Source organism: Hemitrygon akajei, chromosome 6 (assembly GCF_048418815.1).
Source record: "Hemitrygon akajei chromosome 6, sHemAka1.3, whole genome shotgun sequence".
NCBI classification, from domain to species: Eukaryota; Metazoa; Chordata; class Chondrichthyes; order Myliobatiformes; family Dasyatidae; genus Hemitrygon; species Hemitrygon akajei.
Window position 1 is genome coordinate 102,999,226 of NC_133129.1, and position 24,396 is coordinate 103,023,621.

At 42.7% G+C, this 24,396-nt stretch overlaps 1 protein-coding gene across 3 annotated transcripts in view; it reads left to right on the top strand.

Moving 5' to 3' along the window:
- LOC140729368 (uncharacterized) overlaps positions 1–13,177 on the top strand; it is a 74,288-nt gene extending 61,111 nt beyond the window's left edge. Inside the window, exons 11-12 of one of the 3 annotated variants that reach the window (XM_073049031.1) lie at positions 7,641–7,766; positions 11,282–13,177. In XM_073049031.1, the coding sequence (XP_072905132.1) occupies positions 7,641–7,751 (111 nt within the window). In that variant the 3' untranslated portion in view covers positions 7,752–7,766; positions 11,282–13,177. Of the gene's footprint in view, positions 1–7,640 lie in introns of all 3 variants that reach the window. The other 2 variants (XM_073049029.1, XM_073049032.1) reach the window with 2 other exon arrangements.
- The last annotated feature ends 11,219 nt before the right edge of the window (positions 13,178–24,396 follow it).

Consider the following 24,396-nt stretch of genomic DNA (forward strand, 5'->3'; position numbering starts at 1 on the left):
ACTACGAGGAGTACTTATCCACCATTTTATGAGGTCCGATCAGATTCCGAAGATGGCTGGATAGCCGGAAGACTTGCCACAAACGCTTCAGCTTCCTTCGCTGATTTGAACCACTTATATTTCCTGGTATTAAGCTTGATTCGTAGATCAGCAGGGTTACGAAGGGAAGGTTTGAAACCACGATCAAAAAGCACTTTCATTGCGCCTTTAAACTCAGCGCGCATCTTTAAGGTCTGGGGTGCAAAATCTTCCACAAAGCGAATGGTTGTATCCTTGAAGGGAAGCGACCCCCTGTGACGCGCCTCCACAATCAGACTGTGTTTTACCTGGTATTGCTGGTCGCGGGTGGGAGCCCAGAATTCCGGGGGGAACGTAAACTCTGTGTGCCCGTTCGAGCTCGGGCGGCTTCGGAAGCAAATCTTTCCCGAATAACTCACACAGAAACTCGGCGAAAAACTTCACGGTTGATCCCTTTTCAGTCGCCTCTGGTAATCCCAGAATTCTGATGTTACAGCGTCTGCTACGATTTTCGAGATCCACCATTTTGGAAAGAAGTTTGTTAGATTTTTCCTCTAAGTTGGAACAGAGAGTCTCCAAGTATCGAACACGACTTTCTAAATCTTCAGAAGTCGAATCGATGCGAGATAAATGTTCAGCATGTTTGTCCACTTTATCGTTGATCCGATCCAGTTTGTCTTCTAACTGTTTGACAGCGGTTTTAAATTCCTTTAAGATTTCGTCTCGGAGCTTTCCAAGCGCGACCAGCGTCTCGTCCGACGGGGTCACGGCTTCTTTTCTCCCGGATTTAGAACTCTTGCTAGACATTGTAAGTTAGATATATTCACAGGCAAGTAAGAGATACCGAAATAATTCCTAACTAAGGTTTAAAAGATGGAGACATTTAGTGCAAAGGTAGCGACAGTAACGGAACAAAAGTTCGGAGCAGCTAAACAATTGCCATCTTACCGGAAGTCCACATTTTTTCTGTTCACAAAACTCAACGGGTTTGTCTTTAAGCGAGGGTGCTTGGACTCAAGGTGCCGAAGCCATTTTGAGGGCTTCATTGCCTCATTAGACAGACTCCAGGCCCGAACTCCAGCCTCCCGCCCGCCCGCCGCCAGATGCCTTGGCCAGGTGCAGCTAGGGTGGGGTGAGAGGACATGGTCAGGGCCAAGGTCCCCATGCTGGGGCCACGGCAGTTACAGTCGAGAGAGAGTGACCGACCGAGCGAGGAGTGCGGGAGTACCCGCTCCCCTTGTAGGATCTATCGGCTGGGAAAAGATTGTTTCAGTAGAATGCAGCGAGGTAGCTTCTCTGCTACTTACGAAATCCTGACCCCTTTTGCGAATATTTTAGCACCGGGTTCCCTATGAACATTCGGTGTGCTAAACAGGTTCAGAGGCGGCGCCCACCTGTCCGCGCTCCAGGCCGGTAGCATCGGCAGTTCTCTCCTGCTGCGCGAGGGTGTCACTGTGTTTAGGCGACTGATGACCTCGCGTGGGTTCAAGTTCAACAGTGCGTGACAGGGAATGAGGAAAGGTGCAGCTGACTCATATTGTTTCCTCACGGCCCAGTGGTTGGGGTCTACTGAATTACACTGTGTAGTGCAGGGGAGTTACACGCACGTGCACTGTGCAGAAAGAACAGAACTAAAACCCTGCAACCCGGAAACAATCTCTCAACATTATTTGTGTCTTTATTTTTCTTTTTTTTTCGGGATCTTTGGAGTCTCAAAGATCAACCAGTCGACCACTATCGTAAAGCGAAGAAGCAATTAACATTAATTTATATGGGAAAAATTTTTGAGCGTTCCCAGACCCAAAAAATAACCTACCAAATCAAACCAAATAACACATAAAACCTAAAATAATACTAACATAATGGTAAAAGCAGGAATGATATGATAAATATACAGCCTATATAAAGTAGAAATATTGTATGAACGGTGTAGTTTCACTTATCAGATCGGGAAGACAGAGAGCCAAAATCGATTTGGAGAAAAAAATCGGCATGCATACGCCTACGCACGTACACAGATACGTATGTACATGCACACGCATGCACACACAAATGCCCACACAAGGCTTCACGGTCATGGTAGTCTTTCTTGGAGTAAACACACGTATAAAGCGGGCGACTTTTTTCGTAAAAGCGAAAATCCTCTTTGGTTAGCGAAAACAGGTACTAATGTAGGTCTTTCGTAACAGCGAGCTGTCGTAAAGCGAACGTTCGAAAAACGGGGGCCACCTGTATTCCACTGAAATACCGACACATTGGATTTTATTTTTTCTCTCTCAAATGTCAATGTGAACTCGATCATATTGTGATTACTGTTCCCTAAGGGTTCCTTAACTTTAAACTCTCTTATCACCTCCGGATCATTGCACAATACCCAATCCAACACAGCTGATCCCTTAGTGTGCTCAACAACAAGCTGTTCGAAAAAACCATCCCTTAGACATTCTACAAATTTGGAATGAAAATAAGTGCTGAGAAAACCAAGCTCATGGCAAATGCCTGTGGTGCCATCACAACAGACATCTCAGTCCATGGTCAGAAACTTGAGAAAGTGCAGCAGTTCAAATACCTGGGGCAGTCATCAGTGATGAAGGATCAAGACCAGAAGTCCTGGCAAAAACCACACAGACAATGACTACACTATCCAAACTCGAGACAATATGGAGGGACAGCAACATCACCATGAAATACAAGATCAGACTCCTGCGTGCATTGATATTCTCCATCTTCTTGTACGCGTGCGAGACATGGACTCTCACAGCAGTGCTACAGAGGAAGATACAGGCATTGGAAATGAGATGCTACCGTAACATCTTGGGCATCTCATACTTGGACCACATCACAAGTGAGTGTGAGATGCTATCGTAACATCTTGGGCATCTCATACTTGACCACGTCACAAATGAGTAGATCTGCAAGACCATCCAGCACCACATTAGCCCCCATGAAGACCTTCTCACAACAGTGAAGGAAAGAAAGCTGAGATGGTATGGCCACGTAACAAGATCCAGTGGTCTTGCAAAGACCGTTCTACAAGGAACTGTGGAGGGGAAAAGGAGAGGCAGACAGAGGAAAAGATGGACTGACAACATTAAAGAATGGACAGGGACCCGGGCTCCGACAGATGGGACAGACGGTGCAAAGCTGGTCATGACGGCTCCCCGACGACTCCACCAGGAGTTAAGGGCGCAAGGAGAAGAGAAGAAATTCTGTCACTTGTGGTCCAGTACTGACCTGGTTTTCCCAATCCACTTTCATGTTAAAATCCCCAACAATTATCTGACATTTTCTGACATGCCTTTTCTACTGCTCTAATTTGCAATCCACATCCCAGCTGCTGCTCATAGGCCACTATACAACTGCCATTAGGGTCCTTTTACCCTTGCCATTTCTTAACTCAACCTGTAGAGACTCTACACCTTCCAATCCTATGTCATCTCTTTCCAATGATTTAATATTATTTCTTATATATAGAGCCACACCACCCCCTCTGCCTAATAACCTATCTTTCCAATATACTGTATATCCTTGGACATTCAGCTCCCAACGGCAGCCATCCTTTAGATAAGTTTCAGAGATGGCCACAACTTCATGCTTGCCAATCTGTAGCTGAATTTCAAGATCGTCCATTTTAGTCCTTATGCTGTGTGCATTCAAATATAACACTTTCAGTCCAGTATTTGTTGCTTTCTGTTTTAACTACACCACGCCTCAGTGACATGACCTGTAACTCATGTCACTGGCTTTGATTAAACCTCATCTCCTACCTGTTCTTTCTATAATATCTGTTGCACGCTATCTTTGATTTATTTCTGTTTTCCCCTTCTTCAGCCCTATCACCCCGGTTCCCATCCTCCGCCCAAATTAGTTTAAACCCTTCCTAACAGGCCGGCTGGTGGCGTAGTGGCATCAGTGCTGGACTTCGGGGCGAGAGGTCCCGAGTTCAAATCCAGCTGGCTCCCATTAAGAGCTGGTGATCTCTTAAAAAAAACCTCACCCAGCAGAAGGCAGTGGCAAACCACTGCTATAGCTTGCCTAGTACGCGATTTCCCAATACGTCACAGCAGCGTGGAAGGAAATCGTCCGCTACCTGGAAATAATTCCAGATGCGACATACTTTTTTTTAACAGCTCTATTAAATGTGCCAGCTAGGATATTGGACCCCTTTGGATTCAGGTGTAACCCGTCCTTTTTGTACAGGCCGTACTTCCCCCAGAAGAGGCCCCAGTGATCCAGGAATCTGAATCCCTGCCCCCTACACCAGTCTCTCAGCCCCGCATTAATACGCCTGATCATGTTATTCTTGCACTCGCTAGCACGTGGCACAGGCAGCAATCCTGAGATCACTACCCTAAATCTAGTGCTTGAGCCTATGATTTGTGACTGTCGTGGAAAATGTTGGCTTAGTGAGGTTTTGGAATTCACCCAGCAGTCAAGTAAACTCACGTGGTACATTCACTTGACTGAGTCATTGTGGGGAACCTACTGGGGGTGCAGGGTAATGGCCTTGACATCCACAAGATAATAATTCGTAAGATCAACTAATAGTCTTCGAACACACAGAACATCTGCACCGAGCAGAGGTCTAGTCACTTCAGTCAGGACAAAGTCCATGTGTAAGATCGCCCACAGAACTAGAGTGTCACCCATCGTATCCTGTAGGTCTAGATCCTGCTGCCTCCAGCGAGGTTTCATCACTCTTTACCTTCTGAGCAATAGGTGATACTGGCAGCACACTCACTTGAGCACCCGTGTCACACAGGAAGCATCACCCTGACAGGGTGTCAGTAATCGACCCTGGCAGATGGAACCCACGGTGTTCACAGACCTTTGATGTCCCGATGCACTGGCACTGTCAAAGCTGCAAGGCAGTGGGCATTTCCTCACATTCATACCAAAGCAGACCAGGCGTTGTCCGTTTCACAGCCGCAGGCATCCTTATGTTGAGGGGTCTTGCTGACCAGACTTATTGATGTAAAGGAGGAGGAATGATTCACTGCTGCCTGGTTGAGTGTAGACTATCAGCCATTTTAACAAACTCCCAATAGTCCTTCACGGGTACATTAGCAAGAGCTATGTGAACTTGATCAGGCATTTGCTACACAAAAGTTCTTTAAAAAATAAACAAGGATGGTAATTTCCCAGGGGAGACAGCATGTGGTCCATTAGCTCTGATGGCTTAGCATCACTGAGGCTGGGCAAGAACATCAACTCTTTGGTGCACTGGGGCTCCAATAGTCCAAAAGTCTGTCAAAAGTGAATTTTCAGTCATTGGTATTTATCGTGTTCAGGCGGGTGTTATAGTAGACTCACCACCTTCATAGCTGTAGAGTTGCTCAACAACGTTACCATGTGGCGGTGTCACTGGTGATTTCTCGCAGTGCAAATTGGGCCCTAGGTTGTACAAACCAAGCGACAGCATTTTGCTCCCAAATCTCTAGATATTTCAAAGCGATTGTGCTGGCTGACATGTTCAATAACTCTGGAATCTTCCTAGAGCATTAGGGTCACCAATATAGGTTTTCACAAATAAGGAGACTTTTATGTTTAGAAAAAAACATAGCAACTCATTTATTGAACACCAATACTGAATACAAAACGTGGTGAAACTCTTTATGAAAGTAATTTCCTCATCAAGTCAGACCAGCTGCTTAAAATGAACCCCAACTCAGTGTTGGTAGTTGTGAATTATGTACATTTCCACCAATTACATTACCTACACTATTACTAGGGCGAAGGTGCTTAGGAAACTGAAGGTCTGAAGGTAGATAAGTCACCTGGACCAGATGGACTACACCTCAGGATTGTGAAAGAGGTAGCTGAAGAGATTATGAAGGCATTAGTAATGATCTTTCAAGAATCATGAGATTCTGGAATGGGTCCGGAGGACTGGAAGATTGCAAATGTCACTCCACACTTCAAAGAGGGAGGGAGGCAATAAAAAGAGGAAATTATAGGCCAATTAGCCTGACTTTAGTTGTTGGGAATATGGTTTGAGTCAATTGTCAACAATAAGGTTTCGGGCACTTGGAGGCATATGATAAAACAGGCCAAAGTCAGCATGGTTTCCTTAAGGGAAAATCTTGCCTGAAAATCTGTTTGAATTCTTTGAGGAAATAACAGGTCGGATTGACAAAGGAAAATCAGTGGATGGCATTTACTTGGATTTTCAGAAGGACTTTGACAAGATGTCATGTCCAATTATTAACCTTAAATACACCCAACAACCTGGCCTCCACAGTTGTACATGGCAACAAATTCACCACCTTCTGGCTAAAGAAATTTCTCTGCATCTCTGTTTTGAATGAATGCCTCTCTATCCTGAGGCTGTGCTCTCTTTTTCTAGAGTAACCCACTATGGGAAACATCCTTTCCACATCTACTCTGTCCAGGCCATGCATTGGCTGATTGGCAGGAGTCAAAGGGAGCCTTTTCTGATTGACTGTTGGTGACTAGTGGTGTTTCACTGGGGGGCTGGTATTGGGGTCGCTGTGTAAAAGAAGCGGTCCCGGTTTGCAAACACCTAACAAAGGTAGGTGTAAGGGCAGGTAGTGTTGAGGAAGCGGTGAGCTGCAGAAGGAGATAGACAAATTAGGAGCATGGGCAAAGAAGTGACAGATGGAATACAGTATTGGTAATGTATGATCATGTACTTTGGTAGAAGGAAAAAAGGTGTATACTTTTTTCTGAATGGGGAGAAAACTCAAAAGTCCAAGTTAGTAAGAGATTTGTTATTTAAGGCAGAGGCTGATAGATTTTTGATTCATCAGGGTGTGAAAAATTGCAGGGGGAACGCAAGGGGATGGAGTTGAGAGGGAAATGGATCAGTCATGATGAAATGGCAGAGCAGACTCAATGGGCCGAATGGCCTAAATTTGCTCCTGTGTCTTATGGTGTTATGATCTTATAACCTCCTCCATGATCAATCTAACTCTTTCCTCCCACATAGCCCTCAATTTTCTTGCCATCCATGTGCCTGAGAGTCTTTGAAATGTCCCTAATGTAATCACTTCAGATTCATTTATTTATGATATGAACATCAAAACACAGTGAAATGATTCTCTACCCTCTGTCCCCAAAACCATCCCTGTGAACCTAAAAAACAACCTAGTCTGAACCATGACTTTGATGGTGAATGGAAATCTCTCCCCCACCCTGACACCCACTGCTCTCTGATATCCCTCTTCAGTCATCTTAAAAATTATGCCCCCAGGTGAGGAGGGGTGATAGACAGATGGGGGAAGGAAGAGTGGCTGAAGGTGATTGGACAGGAAGGTAGAGCATCAAATTAAGATCGGGAGGGCAAAAGGCAATGGCAGGAGTGGAGTGTGGAGTGAAGGTAGGGAGGGCTGAGGGGAATGGTGGGGGGAAAGGGGGAGTGTGGAGTTAAGGTAGGGAGGGCAGAGGGGAAAATGTGGGTGATGGGCAGATGGGAAGGGTGGAGTAGGGGAAAGGAACCAGGTGACAAGAGCTGGGCAGGGTGGTGAAATACGTGAATCAGTAGGATAGAGAATTGGAACAGAGATGGAGCAGGTCACCAGAAGTTGGAGTGTGTGACAGTGAAGAGATTTCAAACACTCGGGTTAAGCCAGGGCTAATATGAGTGCTTTGTGCTGTTTCAGTTCTGTAAATGCCTGGCTCTGGGACAACCGTTCAGCTTCACCCAGCAGGACATGCCCAAGCTACGACGACAGATCTACAAGGAACTGTGCAACTGCAAGCTGGCCATGTGAAGAGCCCATACCCGGGTATGGCCAAGGCAAGCCTAGTGCTGGGCCATCAACCAACCAGATGCATCCTGTAGTGGACATTACACAGATAATGCGAGATAAGAGGCTTGATTAAATAATCCTGGTCTTCAAATGTGTCGAAACATGAAACTGTTCTTCTCCTTTTTTAAAAAGAAAACCTTTTTTTCTATGCCATATTTTTTCAGTTATTTAAGTGTTATTCAATTTTTGAGATTCTGGTTTGTTGTGTTGTATTACCACATCAGGATTACGGGACAAAATCAAAGCAGCAGTGGCTAGTCGTGAACATGTTTGGCTGGTCAGCTTTGTTAAAGCTGCCCACTTGAGCAGGGAGGAAGTGATCTGGCCCAGAGGCCTGTTTCCTTTGGGATGTGGCTGCATTGGCGTGGAGTGGATGTGATGCTGGCCACCCTGTAACTTTATCCTGCCACTGATTAATATGCTGCTTACCTGCAATGGGCTTGGGGAAGTGGGGGGAGGGGCGAAAAAGTTCACTTGGTTACTTCAGGTTTACACGAAGAAAATTACATTCAGTGACCTCGGGGTTAATGTGATTGTGGTGGTTACTCACTTTCTAAGTCCACCAGATTCACTGAAGGCATTGTTTGGTATTCTATTTTCTGTTTATGTATATTTTTTTACAAGCTCGGACTTGATATGTGACCAAAATGTTTTGAGGGGAGAAAAGAAAGCATGTTGCCACAACTCTGAGTACCTCATAGAGAGGGCGCATTGTCCCAGCGCTAGTGTGAAAACCCAATCAGTTCATTTGTGACCCTCCTCTCTTTGTCGGAGGTCCTGCTGTTCACTGGTAGCATGTGAGTGAGCATTTCTCTCAGGAAAGGAGGGAGGAGGTGATGGGTAACTGGTTCTGGTTTCAGTGAAGTACTTTTCCTCAAGAACCTCCGTATAAATGATATGAACTGGATTACCTTATGACTGTTTTCTTAAGTTTATACTCATCAGTAGGTACTATGGGTTTAGGGATTTTATTTCTCTCTTTTATTTAAAGTTCCTATTGGGAATTCAAGATTGATCCATGGCATTTGGGCTGCGTTTTGAGTAGTCCCTGTTACACTAATTGATGTTTTTGTGTACGAATACAGGTAGCTGGAAACTCTTTGAGATAACTTCTTTAAGCTGTGGTATGAAATGTATTTGACTGGTGCCATCCCTTGTTAATCCAAGCAGCTGCCTTGCAAGTTAGACTTGAGTTCACTTGTGCCGTTCATCTGAGACTTACAAAGATGGTACTGCACACAGGCGGCTTTGCCCGTCCTTTTGACCGCTCCAATTCAAATGCAGCTCGGTCTGAGACCACGTGGACTCTTCTTTCATCTGCCCGTTGGTTAAAGTTGAGCAAGGCTGAGAACAATAAGCCTGGCTTTGTACCATAACTTTCTATTAGGACGAGCTGGGGCAGAGTTGATGTCAGTTCATGGTGTACCTGATATTGGCATTGGAGACCCTTACTCCCCTGTACGGGTGTGTTCCTTTATCAGTTACAGAAGCTGTGTCAGTTTTTTTTGGAGGATATTTGCTGTCCAGCTGAAGTTCTGTACTTGCACTCTCTGGTTCCTTCTCTCGTGGACAAGAGTTGATAGCTGTAGAATTCCGAACTGAAAAGTTTCTATTGCTTAAGGTGCCCCATAGTGGAGAGGGATTTATTGTATCCTAATTATGCCAAGATTTCCTGAGACACATACCATTCAATGAATTTTCTGCAGCGACCTATTAGTAAAACAATTCCTGAGGAAGAATCCACTGGTAATCACTGAGCACTTTTAGGCTTGCTCTGAGCGAGATGTAATTCTACTCCGTTTTGAAACTCAAAAAAACTCCTGAGAAGCTTGAGTGTTTCTGGAACACTCCAGAAGGAATGGTCATACTGTGAGCTGAGGCAAGGGGGCACAGGGAGATTGGTGTAAACTTGGACATCTATGGAAAGGGCGGGAGTTCTGCCTCCTTAGATGTGTGTAACTTTAGTGCTGAAACCACTATGATTGAGTTGTTTAGCTTTTATCATCCCAGAACAAGCAGATGGCAAAGCAGAGCAGGGAATTTGACCTAAAGCTGCCTTTATCACTCCTCCCTGTCCTATGCCTTGGGGACAGATGGAATGTGTGCAGTGTCTCAGAATTCTTACCAAGTTTGCTGATTGTTGTATTTTGGAACAGGCTTATGTGGGCAAAGCAGAATCCATGACATGAAATGGTGCAGTTTGTGATCAGTCCTTTTGCTAGTTTACATGCTCCCTCCTAGCATTTTGACGACTTTCCCTCCAACCTCTCCACTGAGACCCAGAGCTGTGAGATGTTACCATGGACCGTATTGCTGGTGACCTTCACAATGATGCTTCACGTTGAGCTGCTGTGCAGCAGTGAGCTACTTTTGAACTTGTATATTCAGTCAGAGCAGCAGATACTTGTAAAGGAACAGGCTGGTTCCAAAATGTTAAATTCAAATTGGTAAACTAAACTGTGATAAATTTGCTCATGCAGTACAATTGTATGACTCCTCCAGCTGTGTTTTGACTAAGTTAAAGCCGTTTGTTCATGACTTATATCTGTAGCCCACAAGCATTGAAGTTCAAATGAATTGAGACCAGGTCTGTAGGGTGTGGTGCAGCTAAGATTAATGTGTTGGTAGAAGTGGACAAAGACAATTGTGTTGGTATAAGTCCTATAACCTGCATTGTCTCATTTCCCAGATCTCAGTCTGAAAAAGGCCAGAAATGTTGCAGGCTTCTTGGGGAGCCTATGTGTCTGTGAAAGCAGCTTGGCCTCTCAAGATCTGCAAGATTGAACAAGATTCTGCACCTAATCTGGTCTCCGCTCATTTCTGTCCGTTGGGGGTGGGTTGCTTGATTGTTGTGCTGTTCATTAAGGAGGGGCCAGTCACCTGCCTACCATATGTTGGCACTGTGGTGCTTACCCGGGGTCAGTCTGTGTACTCTTTGAGGTTGGAGCACTCCAGTGGTCACGTGCTGTCCCCAGACACTGAATGTACAATCTTTGAAGGTGTGTTTCCTTGTGAAAACTTTGTTCTGAAGTGCCCAGAAGTTTACCAAATGTTTGAAACTCAGCTCATCGCCCAAAGCTGGGATTACATTTTCCTTCTACACTAAGTTGCCTGAGAGGTTCTGACTTGTGGCTTTGCTCTGTGGCTGCGGATGTGTTCTGGATTATTGTGCCTTTTTTATGACTAGGACCAATTAACAGCAGTCAGTGTGGTCTCTTCCAATAGTTCTTAAAGTCCCTTTTGAAACCTGCTTCCACTGCACTTCCTGGCAGCATTTTCCTGATCAGAAATCACTGTGTCAATACAAAGGTCTTTTTCATTTTATATATTCCATCCTTATCCATTGATAAATGATTCGACTGCCACTGGGAGCAGTTCCTTCTCTTCGTGAAAGCCTGTGTCATTTTCAATTTCTTTAGTAAGTCTCCTCTTAACCTTTGGAGCAACCCCAGCTTCTCAGTCTGACACTCCATCATTCTACTTTCTTTCAGTGGTCGACTTTTGGAGATACCACGTCCTCCTAATATGGTGAGAGTGGAAGGTGGAAGATTGGCTTCAAGAGAAATTGCAACCTGGGAAGACCCATCTTTCATTTCTGATGTGGAAGCACTGTTTTTGATTAGAAATTCCCTTCATTGAAAATAACCATTTATTGAAGGATTTAGATCTTGTTTGCAAAAGGCACTCAGCTGATAACTAAACTATCAAACCTCCATTTGTATTATATTGGATTTTATAAGCTATGGGTCAAGTCATTCCGTGAGTCCATCCTCTTTTCTGAAGGTTCAAGCATCCCCCTCTTAAGTGCTATCCAGTGGCCATGCCAATACTCTGTTCCTTTAGAAAGGTAGGGAGAAGGGGTTTGTGAAGTAAAGGGAAATGGTTGTGGCCAAAATCAGTGATGTATTGATGGTGTAGGCACAGCAATTATTCCTTGCATGTTGCTGAGCTGTCGTGCTAAAGAACTGAAAAGCCCAAATGGTGGAGAGAAGAGGGAAGATGTTTAGATTTTGGTCACCTCTTTTTCCATCAGCTCAGCACTCCCACATTGCAACTACAAGTCTGTATGCTCTCTCTGTTGCTCATAGCTGGCCTTGCTGATTTGACTCCACCATTGTCCATGCTAGTGGGAAGTTGTGAAATGAGAACATGGCAACTTTACCAAGAGAAAATGATATGCAGATAGGAGCGGCAGCCTAGCATATGTGCAGTTAGCATGTAAGCTGTACCCTGACTAGCCCCTGATGGTAGGTTGCTGTGTGTTGAACTTTCTGGGTCAACTGTAGGTGGTGAATAGCAGAACCTAGCTATCCCCTCCATTCTGAACCCCACATCGATACCAACTTCCCCTAGCCTCTCCTACATCTGTGCACACGTGAATATCAGTTCCATTTCATGCTCTTTGGCCACTGATTGGTTGTAGGCAGTGTGGATTTTTTTCAGGATATTTGGCTGGGTGGTCGGGAGGGGGTATGGGTAGTGTGTTACACATGAGTCCATATGATATAATGCAGACATGAAGGTTATTTGTGTTTTATACTCGTGTGCCCATATTCAACGTGTATGGATATCACTGTTGTACCGAATCCAATTTCCTATACCTTATATTGACACAATAAAGATCTGAGCCTTGAGCATATAAAAGGAAACATGAATGGTGTTTCTCATGTAAGGTCTATTAACTGAGCACCTCAATCATAGGGGGCTTGAAATTCTGATAAAGGGAACAAGCCTTTCTCCTTCCATCCAAAAGGTATACTGTGGATTCTGGTTAACTGAACCGTTGGTTAATCAGGATAGCTGCTTATTTGGGACAACTCTCAAAGAACAAAAACTAATGGGGAAAATTGCCGGGATTCCCTTTGCTTATTTGCAGCACGATGCTGCTTAATTGGGGCAGGCAACTGTTGCTAAACGGTTTCTAACTAGTGTCAGTCACCTGCACTTGTGTGGCCATTAGACACTACACCATGCTACGAGCAAAATAGCAAGAGTTGCATGTGGTTGCCTTTAAAACACAGTGACTTTTATCACTGGTAGTTGGCAAGAAATAAGCAGTAAGAGAATTCAGAACTGTTTTGCTCACTGCGATTTCAAGCATTCAAGCTCGGAGACGCCAGAAACTACTTCAACAAGTTACTACAAACATTTTGAAGCTATCGACAATCATCGTGAATTTTACAATGAAAATGAAGACTCGTTGACAACATGGTATGAATCCAGTCCATTACCTACCCTAGGTGTCTGCGCTGATTTTGTTCATTTCCAGACAAAAGAACGTGACATAAATGAACTCTTAACTCAATAAGTTTTTATAGTACTCTAGTAGTATTTGTAGTGTTCTAATATGTTCTGTATTTCATTTAAATACATAAACTGTTACTCAATTTGTCTTTTTTATATCTTTTTAACTTATTTTCATGACATTTCAACTAGTTGGGCAGCCGCCTCATTGGCCCAAAATATACTGGTCCTGATGTATCCCAGTTAACCGGAATCCACTGTACATATTCCCAAGATGTCTTTTGCCTAAATTTTCCTTTCCCCAATGCAAAAAGCATTAAATCCCAGCTGTGATGGGAATGTCGGTACACAGTGTTGGCAGGTTGTGAGCACCTTGCCAACCTGGCTGTGTATCCTGGACGTCACAGTCAAACAGCCACTCTCCCCATGCCACCTCAGTTTGTGAAGGAATCATCCTGAGCAGTCCAGCTGATATTAGAGTCATAGAGTACTACAGCACACAAACAGGCCCTTCAGCCCATCTAGTCCATGCAGAACTATTCTCATAAACATTATTGAGTGATTAGCTCTATTTGTCAGATTTTCATCAAAACATATGGTGAAATGCAACCAGCACAATCTGAGGGCAGCCCGTGACTATCACCATTTTTCCACAGGTAACATAGCATGCCCACAACTTACTAACCTTAACCTGTAAGCTTTTGGAATGTGGGAGAAACACATGTGGTCAAGGGGAGAGCGTACAAAACAGACAGTAGTTGGAATTGACTCCTGTTCTTCAAAATCACTGGCACTGTAAAGCCTCATATTAACCGTGCCTCCCTGTTTGCTCTAGGTTCTGCACATACTAGAAATCTCAGTTCAAGGCCCATGGGTGCTTAGTTTAATTGCCGTTCTTCAGGTCACATGCTTCTATGGCTCAGCTGCAGTCTGGTCCGTGACCAGTGAAGCAAAAGCTTATGGATCCAATGCAGCGCGTAAAAATCCAGGGGATGTACCCGATGGGCACCAAGTCAGGGAGCGTGGGCAAAGTGCGTCATAGAGTAACACAAGGGAATAAAAGGGTTATCTGGTCAATGGTCAGATTCCCTGAAGGTTAACATGCAGGTTGAGTTGGTAGTAAGGAAGGCAAAGGTAACGTTAGCATTAATTTCCGGAGCACTGGTATATAAAATTTTGAGGCTTTATAAGGCATTGGTCAGACCAACTTTGGAGTATTGTGAGCAGTTTTGGGTCCCATTATCTAAGAAAGGATGTGGTGGCATTAGAAAGGGTCCAGAGGAGGTGTATGAGAATGATTCTGGGAATGAAAGGGTTTTTGTGTGAGTGTTTGGTGACTCTGGGCCTTTACTCGCTGGAGGGGCGATCTCATTAAAACCAATTGAATATTGAAAGGTCTAGATAGAGTGGATGTGGAGAGGATATTTCCCATAGAGAGTCTAGACCAGCGGGCACAGACTCAGAATATAAGGATGTCCCTTTAGAACAGAGATGAGGAGGAATTTCTTCTAGCCCAAATGGTGGTGAGTCTGGAATTCATTGCCACAGACAGCTGTGGATGCCAAGTCATTGGGTATTGGGTATAGTTCATAATCTGTAAGGGCATCAAAGGTTATGGGGAGAAGGCAAGAAGATATGGTTGAGAGGGAAAATAGATCAGCCATGATCAAATGCCAGAGTAGACTTGAAGGGCCAAATGCCCTAATTTTATTCCTATGGTTTTTTATCATTGTGAAGGAACTATTCCCTTCACAATTCCCTGGCCCAATCTTTCTTCCCCCAATCCAGGGATCTAGTCCTTCCAAGTGGAGCAGTGGTTCACTGACGAATCTAATTTTTTAGTGTTTATGATTTGGTCTCTGTACTAGAGAAACCAAACAAATTTTGGTGTCTGCTTTTCGGAGCAGCTGTGTTCAGTACATTGGAGTGACTCTGAACTTCTGGTTGCTGCCAGTTTAATTCTCCACCCTGTAGGTCAGTGCCCTCTTGCTCATTACAGTGAGGACCAAAGCAAGCTCCAGGATCAGCAACTTCTGCTGTCTGGACACTCGGCAACCTTTTGAACTACACTTTCCACAAGAATCGCTCTCTCTGTGATTCCCTTGTCCATTTATCTCTCCCCACCTATCACCTTCCTGACATTTACCCTGCAAGCAGAAGAAATGCTAAACCTGCACATTCAACTCCTCCCTCACCTTCGTTCAGGGTCCCAGTCCTTCCAGGAGAGGCAACACTTTACCTGCGAATTTGTTGGGACCGTGTACTGTATCCAGTGCTCCCGATGCAGCCTCCTCTACATTGGTGTGACCCCATATAGATTGGGCACTGCTTTGTTGAGCACCTTCACTCCATCTACAAAAACAGAATTTCCCGATTGCCAACCATTTTAATTGTAATCCCCATTCCCATTCCGGCATGTTGGTCCACGCTGCCTCTACTACCATGATGAGGCCACCCCCACTTTGGAGGAGCAACACCTCATATACTATCTGGGTGGCCTCCAGCCTAAATGTTGGAGATGGATTGGGCATGTGATGAGCAGAGAGGCCAACTCCATCATCAAGACAGCATTTCACTGGGCCCCTGAAGGGCAGAGGAAGCACAAGAGACCAAAGAAATGAGGACCCTGAACCACACCTGTGGCACAATAAAGAAGATGGCCAGAGCGAGGTGCAGGACCTTCATTGCTGCCCTAAATGCCAGAGGTGTAACAGTCAGTAAGTAAGTAAATGAGCCTCCAACCTGATGGTACAAATGTTGATTCCAGTAATTTTCCCCTGTACCCTTTCCTTTTTTTTGTAATTTATTTTTTTATTGAAGTTCATCATCAATCAAACATTTCCATAAGATGTATTTCAGACATTGTACATATATATCATATAATCATATATATCACAAATCTCCACAAAGTATTTATCTGAGGTACACACTTATAGAAAAGGTGGTAAGAAGAACAAGCAAAAGGAAAGAACTATGTACAAGTAGGGAGTGATCTTTTTTTTACAACAGATTCATTGATTTGTGAGAATAAAATCAGGCCTATGAGGCATTATGTAGTTAAACCATTTTTCCCAGTATGAATCAAATTGTTCCAGCTTATGATTAACAGATGCTGTTATCTTCTCCATTTTGTAAATGTCCATTGTAATTTGCATCCATGTATTTAAAGTTGGGCTCTCCTGTGATAACCATTTCCTAGTAAGAGTCTTTTTACCAACCACCAACAGTATATTCATTAAATTTTTATCTCTTTTCAACCATTCTTGAGGTATATACCCAAAATATATGGTCTTACTCTCCAAGGGTATTTCACATTTAAAGATGTCTTGTGGAGCATTGTGTATCCCCCTCCAATAGTTTTTGATAACAGGGCAGTCCCAAAAAATATGATAATGATTTGCATTTTGATTTCCACAATTTCTCCGGCAAACGGAGGTTACTATCATAATGTGACTTCTGAGAGGGTGTAATAAAATATCTTATCAAGTTTTTCCATCCAAACTCCCTCCATTTCTGTGAACTGGTACACTTCCATTGATACCTCCATATTATTGTCCATTCTTCCTCAGATATAATTATCCCTCCTTCCTTCTCCCATTTTGTTTTAATGTATGAAGTTGAATGTGTTTTAAGATTTGACAACCCCTTATACATGCTTGAAATGATTCTACTACCATTATCTGAATTATATGCTTTTCTAAATAGCTCTATCAAGCATATACTTGCCTTGGTTACATTTTTAAGCATCTTATTAACATTGTCGCATCTGTAAATACCAATAAAAATCTTGTTTTTCTAATAAGTGTTTCTCTTTAAGCATTTCAAACCTGAACAGTGTTCCTTCTTTCATTATGTTGCAAAGAACTGTTATTCCTTTGGCTGTCCAGTCCTTAAATCTAGCATCCAATTTATTTGGTGTAAAATCCGAGTCATATGTACACCATTTAAGAATTGCAATATCTCCCTCTAGATTATATTCTTTTATAGTAGTTTTCCATATTCTAAAAGTCAATTTCACCCATGGGTTATCAATAGTATTTATGTACCTTTGCAGGTTGTTAACAGCCAAAATTGCTTGTACGGGGATAGGAAGTACCCGCTCCTCAATGTTTTTCCATTGAGCGTCATATGATGGGTTGAACCAACATATCACAGCTCTCAACTGTGCTGCAAAATAATAATCTCTAAGAGAAGGTAGGCCCCATCCCCCCTTTTCCTTTGCTAATTGCAAAGTTTTGAGACGAACTCTAGGTCTTTTACCCTGCCAAATATACCTTGATAACATCTTGTTCCATTCATTGAATTGATTTTGATTAATCTCTTTTGGTAGGGTCTGAAAGAGATATAACAGTCTGGGCAGTATATTCATTTTAATAGACTCAATCCTGGAACTGAGACTGAAAAAAGGAATCAGGTTCCATCTTGCCACATCTTCCTTAATTTTTTTATATAAAGGCTGATAATTACATTCTGATAATTTTGCAAAATCTTTTGGCATAATGATGCCCAAATATTTGACAGACACTGTGTGCCATGCCCAGGGGTATCTACTTTCAATTTCTCTTGGTGGGCTATAATAATATGAAAGTAATTGGGTTTTATCTATGTTGATCTTGTATCCTGATAATTGACCATATTGTTCAAAGGATTGCATCAATTTCAGTAAAGAGTATGTTGGTTGCCCCAGATAGATCAAAATGTCATCCGCATAGCAAGCCAATTTATGCTCTGTCCCTTTAATAGTAATTCCCCTGATATCTTCATTTTGTCTGATGTACTGAGCTAATGGTTCCAGATATAACGCGAAGAATAGCGGTGACCATGCACAACCCTGTCTCATGCCCCTTTCTAAGGTAAGACTATTTGATAAATATCCATTGATTTTAATCCTAGCTGTAGGATTGCCATATAGTGTCTGTATAGTTTTAATAATTGTGGCCTGGAAACCAAATCTATGTAAAACTCTGTAAAGAAAATTCCAATTAACCGAATCAAATGCCTTTTCAGCGTCCATGCTTATCACTATAGCTTTGATTTTATTTTTTTGTAAATGATCCATAATGTGAAGTGTCCTTCGTATATTGTCTTGTGTTTGGCGTTGTCGTATAAAACCTGTTTGATCGTTACGTATCAGTATGGGTAGAAACTCCTCTAATCGTTTGGCCATGATGGAGGTAAATAGAGGTAAATAATCTATAATCTACATTAAGAACGGATATTGGTCTAAATGACCCACATTCCATTTTATCCTTACCTTCTTTCGGTATAGCTGAGATTATCGCTTCCTTCCAACTGGGTGGCATTTGTGCCTTTTTTAGAGCCCAGTTCAGTGTGGGGAGTAAAACAGGAATTAACTCATTTTTAAATTCTTTGTACCACTCTGCCGTATACCCATCTGATCCTGGTGACTTGCTTAATTTAAGCCTACTAATTGCAGCTTTTAATTCAACTTCAGTTATGTCAGCAGTCATCATTCTATTTTGTTCTTCACTTAAAGTGGATAACTCTAGAGAATTCAAGAAGGTGTCAATTTGGATTATGCTTCCCCCTGGAACTTTGGAGTATAGAGTTTTGTAAAACACTTCAAAAGCTTCTTGAATTTCACTTAGCTTATTTTTTATCATTTTTGTTCTTGGGTCCGTAATTCTATGAATTGTATTTTCTGCTATCTTTTTTTTTCAGTTTCCATGCCGGTATTTTCATAGATTTTGATCCACTTTCATAATGTCTCTGTTTCAGAAACATTAAATTTTTCCTGATTTCTTGCATAGCCAAACTATTAATTTCATTCCTAATTCTTTTAATTTCCCCTAATGTATCCGGTGCTAAATTCAATTTGTGTTTCTCTAGTTCCTTCAGCCTATTTTGTAATTCCTCTGTTTTATTCCTTTTTTTTTCCTATATGAAGATATCACTATAATTTTCCCTCTTAAGACAGCCTTAGAGTATCCCATAAAATGGGAGGTGAAACCTCCCCATTATCATTAAATTCTAAGTAGAGACCAATTTCTTTTTTAATTTGTTCCTTAAAGTACAGATCATTGAGTAGACTTTAATTTAGTTTCCAAATAGTATTCTTTGGTTGTAGGTCAAAATCAACAGATAAATATATAGGTGCATGGTCACTTACATCTATTGTCCCAATTCCACAGGTGTTTATTTTGTCTTTGTCTTTTCCGAATGTTATGAAATAGTCTATTCTTGTATATACAGAATGGGGAGCAGAATAATGAGTGTAATCCCTTCTGTCGGGGAAAAGGTCCCTCCATATATCAATTAAACCAACATCCTCAAAAAATATATTAACTTTCTTATGTAAAGATTTTGTTTCATAGGTTTTTCTATTGGAAGAGTGTAAGTTTGGTTGTAATTGTAAATTTAAGTCTCCCCCACATATCAGGAGACCTTCTGTTTCCGCTACCATAATATCAGTAATTTTCTGAAAGAAACCAATATCACTTCCTGGGGGTGCGTATATATTCAATAGAGTAATGAATTTCCATCTATATTCCCCCTTACCAGAATATATCTGCCCTCTTTATCTCCCATTTCGAATACTTTTTCAAAATTTAGCTTACTTGAGATAAGAATAGCAACTCCTCTCCCATGTCCTGATTTATATGAGGAGAAAAACAAATTAGTGAAGCCCCATTCTCTTTAGTTTTTTTATGCTCATTATCAATTAAATGAGTTTCCTGTAAATATACTATATGGGCTTGTTCTTTTTTCATTTTGGATAAAATTCTCTTACGTTTGATTGGATTTAATAGCCCATTGACATTAAAAGAAATGAATTTTACCTTGTCCTTAGCCATCTGTATTTATCTGTAAATGTATCATTGAACTTAGAATAAAACTTAATCGATCTACTCCCTGAACAAATAAGAACCAAGAAACGCAAATAATAACAAAAATGGCAACGAAAGTGTGATTCCAAGGCTGAGGTCTCTAGCAGATGACCCTGCGTTGAGCTAGAGGAAATGTCTAGCTGTGGGGGATAACCCCTCCTACTTGTGAGTTGAGGGCCCCCATTGCAGTATTCATAAAAGTCAGTGAACAAATACATTACACAGAAAAGATTTCCTTCTGTACTCATATATATTTTGGTGGGGGAAAAGGAGTAAGTGAGCGAATAATCCACATTATAATAAGTATTTCTCGAGATAGGTATATCACCGTCTACTTTTGCTTTTGTTTAGCTTCTCAACATTTTTAAAGTTAGCCAAACCTTATGGCTCTTCTGGAGGGGGTGAGGACTGACTTTGGAAAACTCCCGATCTCTTTCTGATATACTTCTCAAGGCCTCCTCCCGTCTTCTGCCTTCTCGATTCTCGCACTATTTCCCAAGCGGAGCGGGATAATTCCTCTGCCAGGCTTTCCCCTCTGTTTTAATCACGCTGACGGGCACCCCTCTGGCCTTCATGTCTGTAGTCGCCTCTTCCACTGTCTGGTACAACAGCGTCCTGTCTTCATAAAACACTCAAAGTTTAGCAGGGTACGGAGTTTGAAATCTAATCCTTTTTTGCTTGAGTACTCGCTTTACTTCAGAGTATTCTTTACGTTTCTGCAGGACCGCGGGGGGGGGGGGGGGGGGGGCGGTAATCTTGGTCTAAATATATTAATTTATCGCCTAAAAACACCCTCTTCTTACCCCAGGCCCTTCGTAGAATCTCCGCCTTGGTACTGTACCGAAGGAATTTAATGATTATTGAGGGTGGCTTTCTATCCTGGGTAGGTTTCAGGACTAACGCGCGGTGGGCTCTTTCGACTCCCAGCTTCATAGCCAGGGGAAGATCCAGCGCATCCCGCAGTAACTTTCGGACAAACTCCGTCATAGACGAGCCCTCCGCTCCTTCGGAACGTTGTAGATCCTGATATTTTTCTGCCGTGATCTTCCCTCCAGGTCAAGCAGTTTACCACCTTGGTGATTTAATATTTTTATCATCTTACTCAGTATTTGTTCAACATTTTGAACGCGATCTTCCATCTTCTCAATTCGAGTCTCTGCCACCACTATTTTTTGATTGACGTTGGCGAGCTCTAACTTAATATCATGTAGCTGCTGCTTTATTTCTTTCTGGAACTCCCTTAGCTCTTTCAGAATTTCGATCATATTCGCTGCTTCACCTGAATGAAGCCCAGCGTCCGCCTCGCTAGCACGCGGTCGGGTAGGAGAGCTGCTTGCTGCACTCCTCTCGGCTGCAGGCTCTGCAGTGTCGCCTTTTTTAATTTCCATTCTTTTACCCCATTCTTGCCCCTCTTTTCAGTTCAAATATTCTTCGAAAAATACTATATTTGATGGGTTAACGGGGGCTTAATATGTTTTTCCAGAGGAGCTAGTGACTTAAGCTGCCATTCTCGACGATGACGTCACTGGAAACCCCCCGTTCCTTCTTCAATTCCCCACTCTGGCCTCTCACCTGCTTATCACCTCCCCCTAGTATCTCCTCCTCCTTCCCTTTCTCCCATGGGCTTCTCTCCTCTCCTATCAGATTCCTCCTTCTCCAGCCCTTTTCCACCTATCACGTTCCGGCTTCTTCATCAGCCCTCCCCCACCCACCTAGCTTTACCTATCACCTTCTAGCTTGTACTCCTTTCCCTCCCTCCCCCCAACTTCATATTCTTACTTATTTCCCCTTGCTTTCCAGTCTCGATGGAAGGTCTCTGCCTGAAATGTCATCTGTTTATTAAATTTCCATAGATGTTGCCTGACCTGCTAAGTTCCTTTAGCATTTTAATACGTACAAAATGCTGGAGGAACTCAGCAGATCAGGCAGCATCTACAGAAAATAGTAAATAGTCAACATTTCAGGCCAAAACCCTTCATGGGTCTGCCTGGCTGAGTTCCTCCAGCATTTTGTGTGTACTGCGTTGATTTCCAACATCAGCAGATTTTCTCTTGTTTGTGATCCCTCTTGGATTTTGTGTGTGTTGTATCAGTCGTCTGTCTGTTCTATCTGCTCAACCTGCAACTCATTCTTTTTAACACTTTTTCAATGGGAGTGGAGGACATGACCTGCTAGACACATCTTAAAAATAAGAGCTTCCGGAAATCCTGAGCAAATTTTAGAAAATGCTGGAGGAATTCAGCAAATTAGACAGCACGTATGGTGGGGAATAGACAGTTGATGTTTCAGTCTGGGTATTGGCTTGAAACGTCAACTGCTTAGTCCCCAAATTCAGATTAATATATTTATTACAATAAAATATATTGCAAAATGTTGTATGATTCAAGTATCATTGCCAGAGGCTCAGCAATCTCCTCCCTCAACTGGGCTACATCCCATCCAGTCCTGGCGGCTTATCCAAAACCTCCAGCACATCCTCTTTCTTAGTACGTATCTACATGCTGAAGCTTTTCCGTCTGCTGCAAGTCACAGCTTCCTTCACGCTCTCAGAGGGGCACACCTCTGCTGTTTTGAGATGTCAGGTGGGCAGCTCAGTGGTGTCGTGGTTGATGTTAATGCTTTACAGCACCACTGATCGGAATTGAATTCCCACCTCTGCCATAAGTTCTCCCCATGACTGCGTGGGTTTTCTCCTGCGTGTTGTTATTGTGGCATATTCTTGGCAACTTGTTGAAGGTAAAAAGCTTCCAGAATATTGCTCTTGAGAGGCCAAGTTGCCAGGCATCCCAGCATTCATCAAACACTGCACTGAGTGTGCCAGCATCAATGATGGCGATGACCTTAGATAGATTGCACGGGCAGCTGGTCCCCAGACCATGAGATATGAAAACCTTCAACGTTAAAGATTAAAGAGAGCTTTATTTGTCACGCATACATTGAAAGATACAGTGAGATGTGTGTGCATCAATAACCAGAACAGTGTGAGGAGGTTCAATTCCTACCACTGTGTAAGAAGTTTGTATGCTTGGAGTTCATCTGAGTGCTCCAGTTTCCTCCCAGACACGTGAGTTAGGGTAGTTGTGGGCATGCACAACCAAGTGTTATTTCAGATGTCTCATTTACTTGCACAAATCCCACAGAAGGAAGTTGTGCACCCCATAGTTATTGAAACTCAGCTACCAAGACTAGAGAATTCAGATCCTAAAGAATATTAGACAGATGAGCCACAGGGTAGTACACCACTTCTCATCCTTCACTTAGCTCGCTCAACCTCTCTTCGTAACACGCTCAGCATCTTTGCTGCATCCTTTCTAAAGTTTCCACATCCTTCTTATACTTGGGCAACCAGAACTAAACACAATACTCCTCAGAATTTGACCTTTGGATTCTAGTAAATCTACACTACGCTCTCCAAAAGGCTAAATAATCTATACCTAGAACTCCGTGTATAGGTGTGACAAATTGATTGGAGCCTCTGGGGGTACTTAAGTTGTTTGTTCAAAATGCATGATGTCCCATTGATCTGCCATAACATTACCGGGCACTTTTGCATGATCATTATTCAATGCTAAACCTTTCCTGACCTTGTTATTGCTGAAAATTACCCTGAACAAATTTACTATATGTCATTCATGATTGAATCCACTTGTCCCAATCTATATAAGAATTAAAATCCCCTATTGAAGCCAATTTTAGGGTAGTATATAGTGACATTATGTATTTTGGTCCTTCCTTTACTACATTCTTGTCTAACTCTGCATTTATACCACTTGGCAGTTGCTACTGGGGTCCTCTCCATGTTGGCCAGTCTCAGATCATCACAAAGTAGGTAGTAGGAGCTGGAGTTGGCCATTTGAGCTTGCACTGCTGTTCAATTTGATGGTAGCTGATCTGCTTCAACACTTTTCCTGCCAATAACGACCCCCCCCAACTCAGTGTTTTAAAGGAAATAGTTAATAAATCCTTCTCGAGTTTGCAAATCATAAACACGTAATTCTTCTGTCCTTGCAACATCCTTGTAAATTTTCTCCAAACGCTTTCAGTCCTAGAGTTATCTTTCCTGTAGTAGGTGACCAGAACTGCACACAATACTCCAAATTTGCACTCAGCAGCACTTCATACAACTTCAATAAATTGGTTTTCGGTTGCCCTACGAGCCTTGTATTTGACTCGGCCATCTTGCTGCCTACTTATTAACAGTTCTTATCTTTTTACAGGCATTTTGTGTGTTCATCAAAACATTCTTCCACCTATGGTTGTGTTGTCTGCATAACTGGTTCAGTTAATGTTGATTAACACACACAAAATGAGGGTCAGGCAGTATCATGTAAGGCAACAGTCAAGGTTTCAGGGCGAAACCATTCATCAGTAAGGAGCGGCGCACTCACATTTTCACCATAGATCATTTGATTGTTTGTTGGTGCGCCTGGCAGGTTCCGTTTTCATCTCTTCCCACATTCGAAATGGGCTGCTGTAAGTCACACCTAGTGTCTGTGTGGATGGCGAGCATAGGG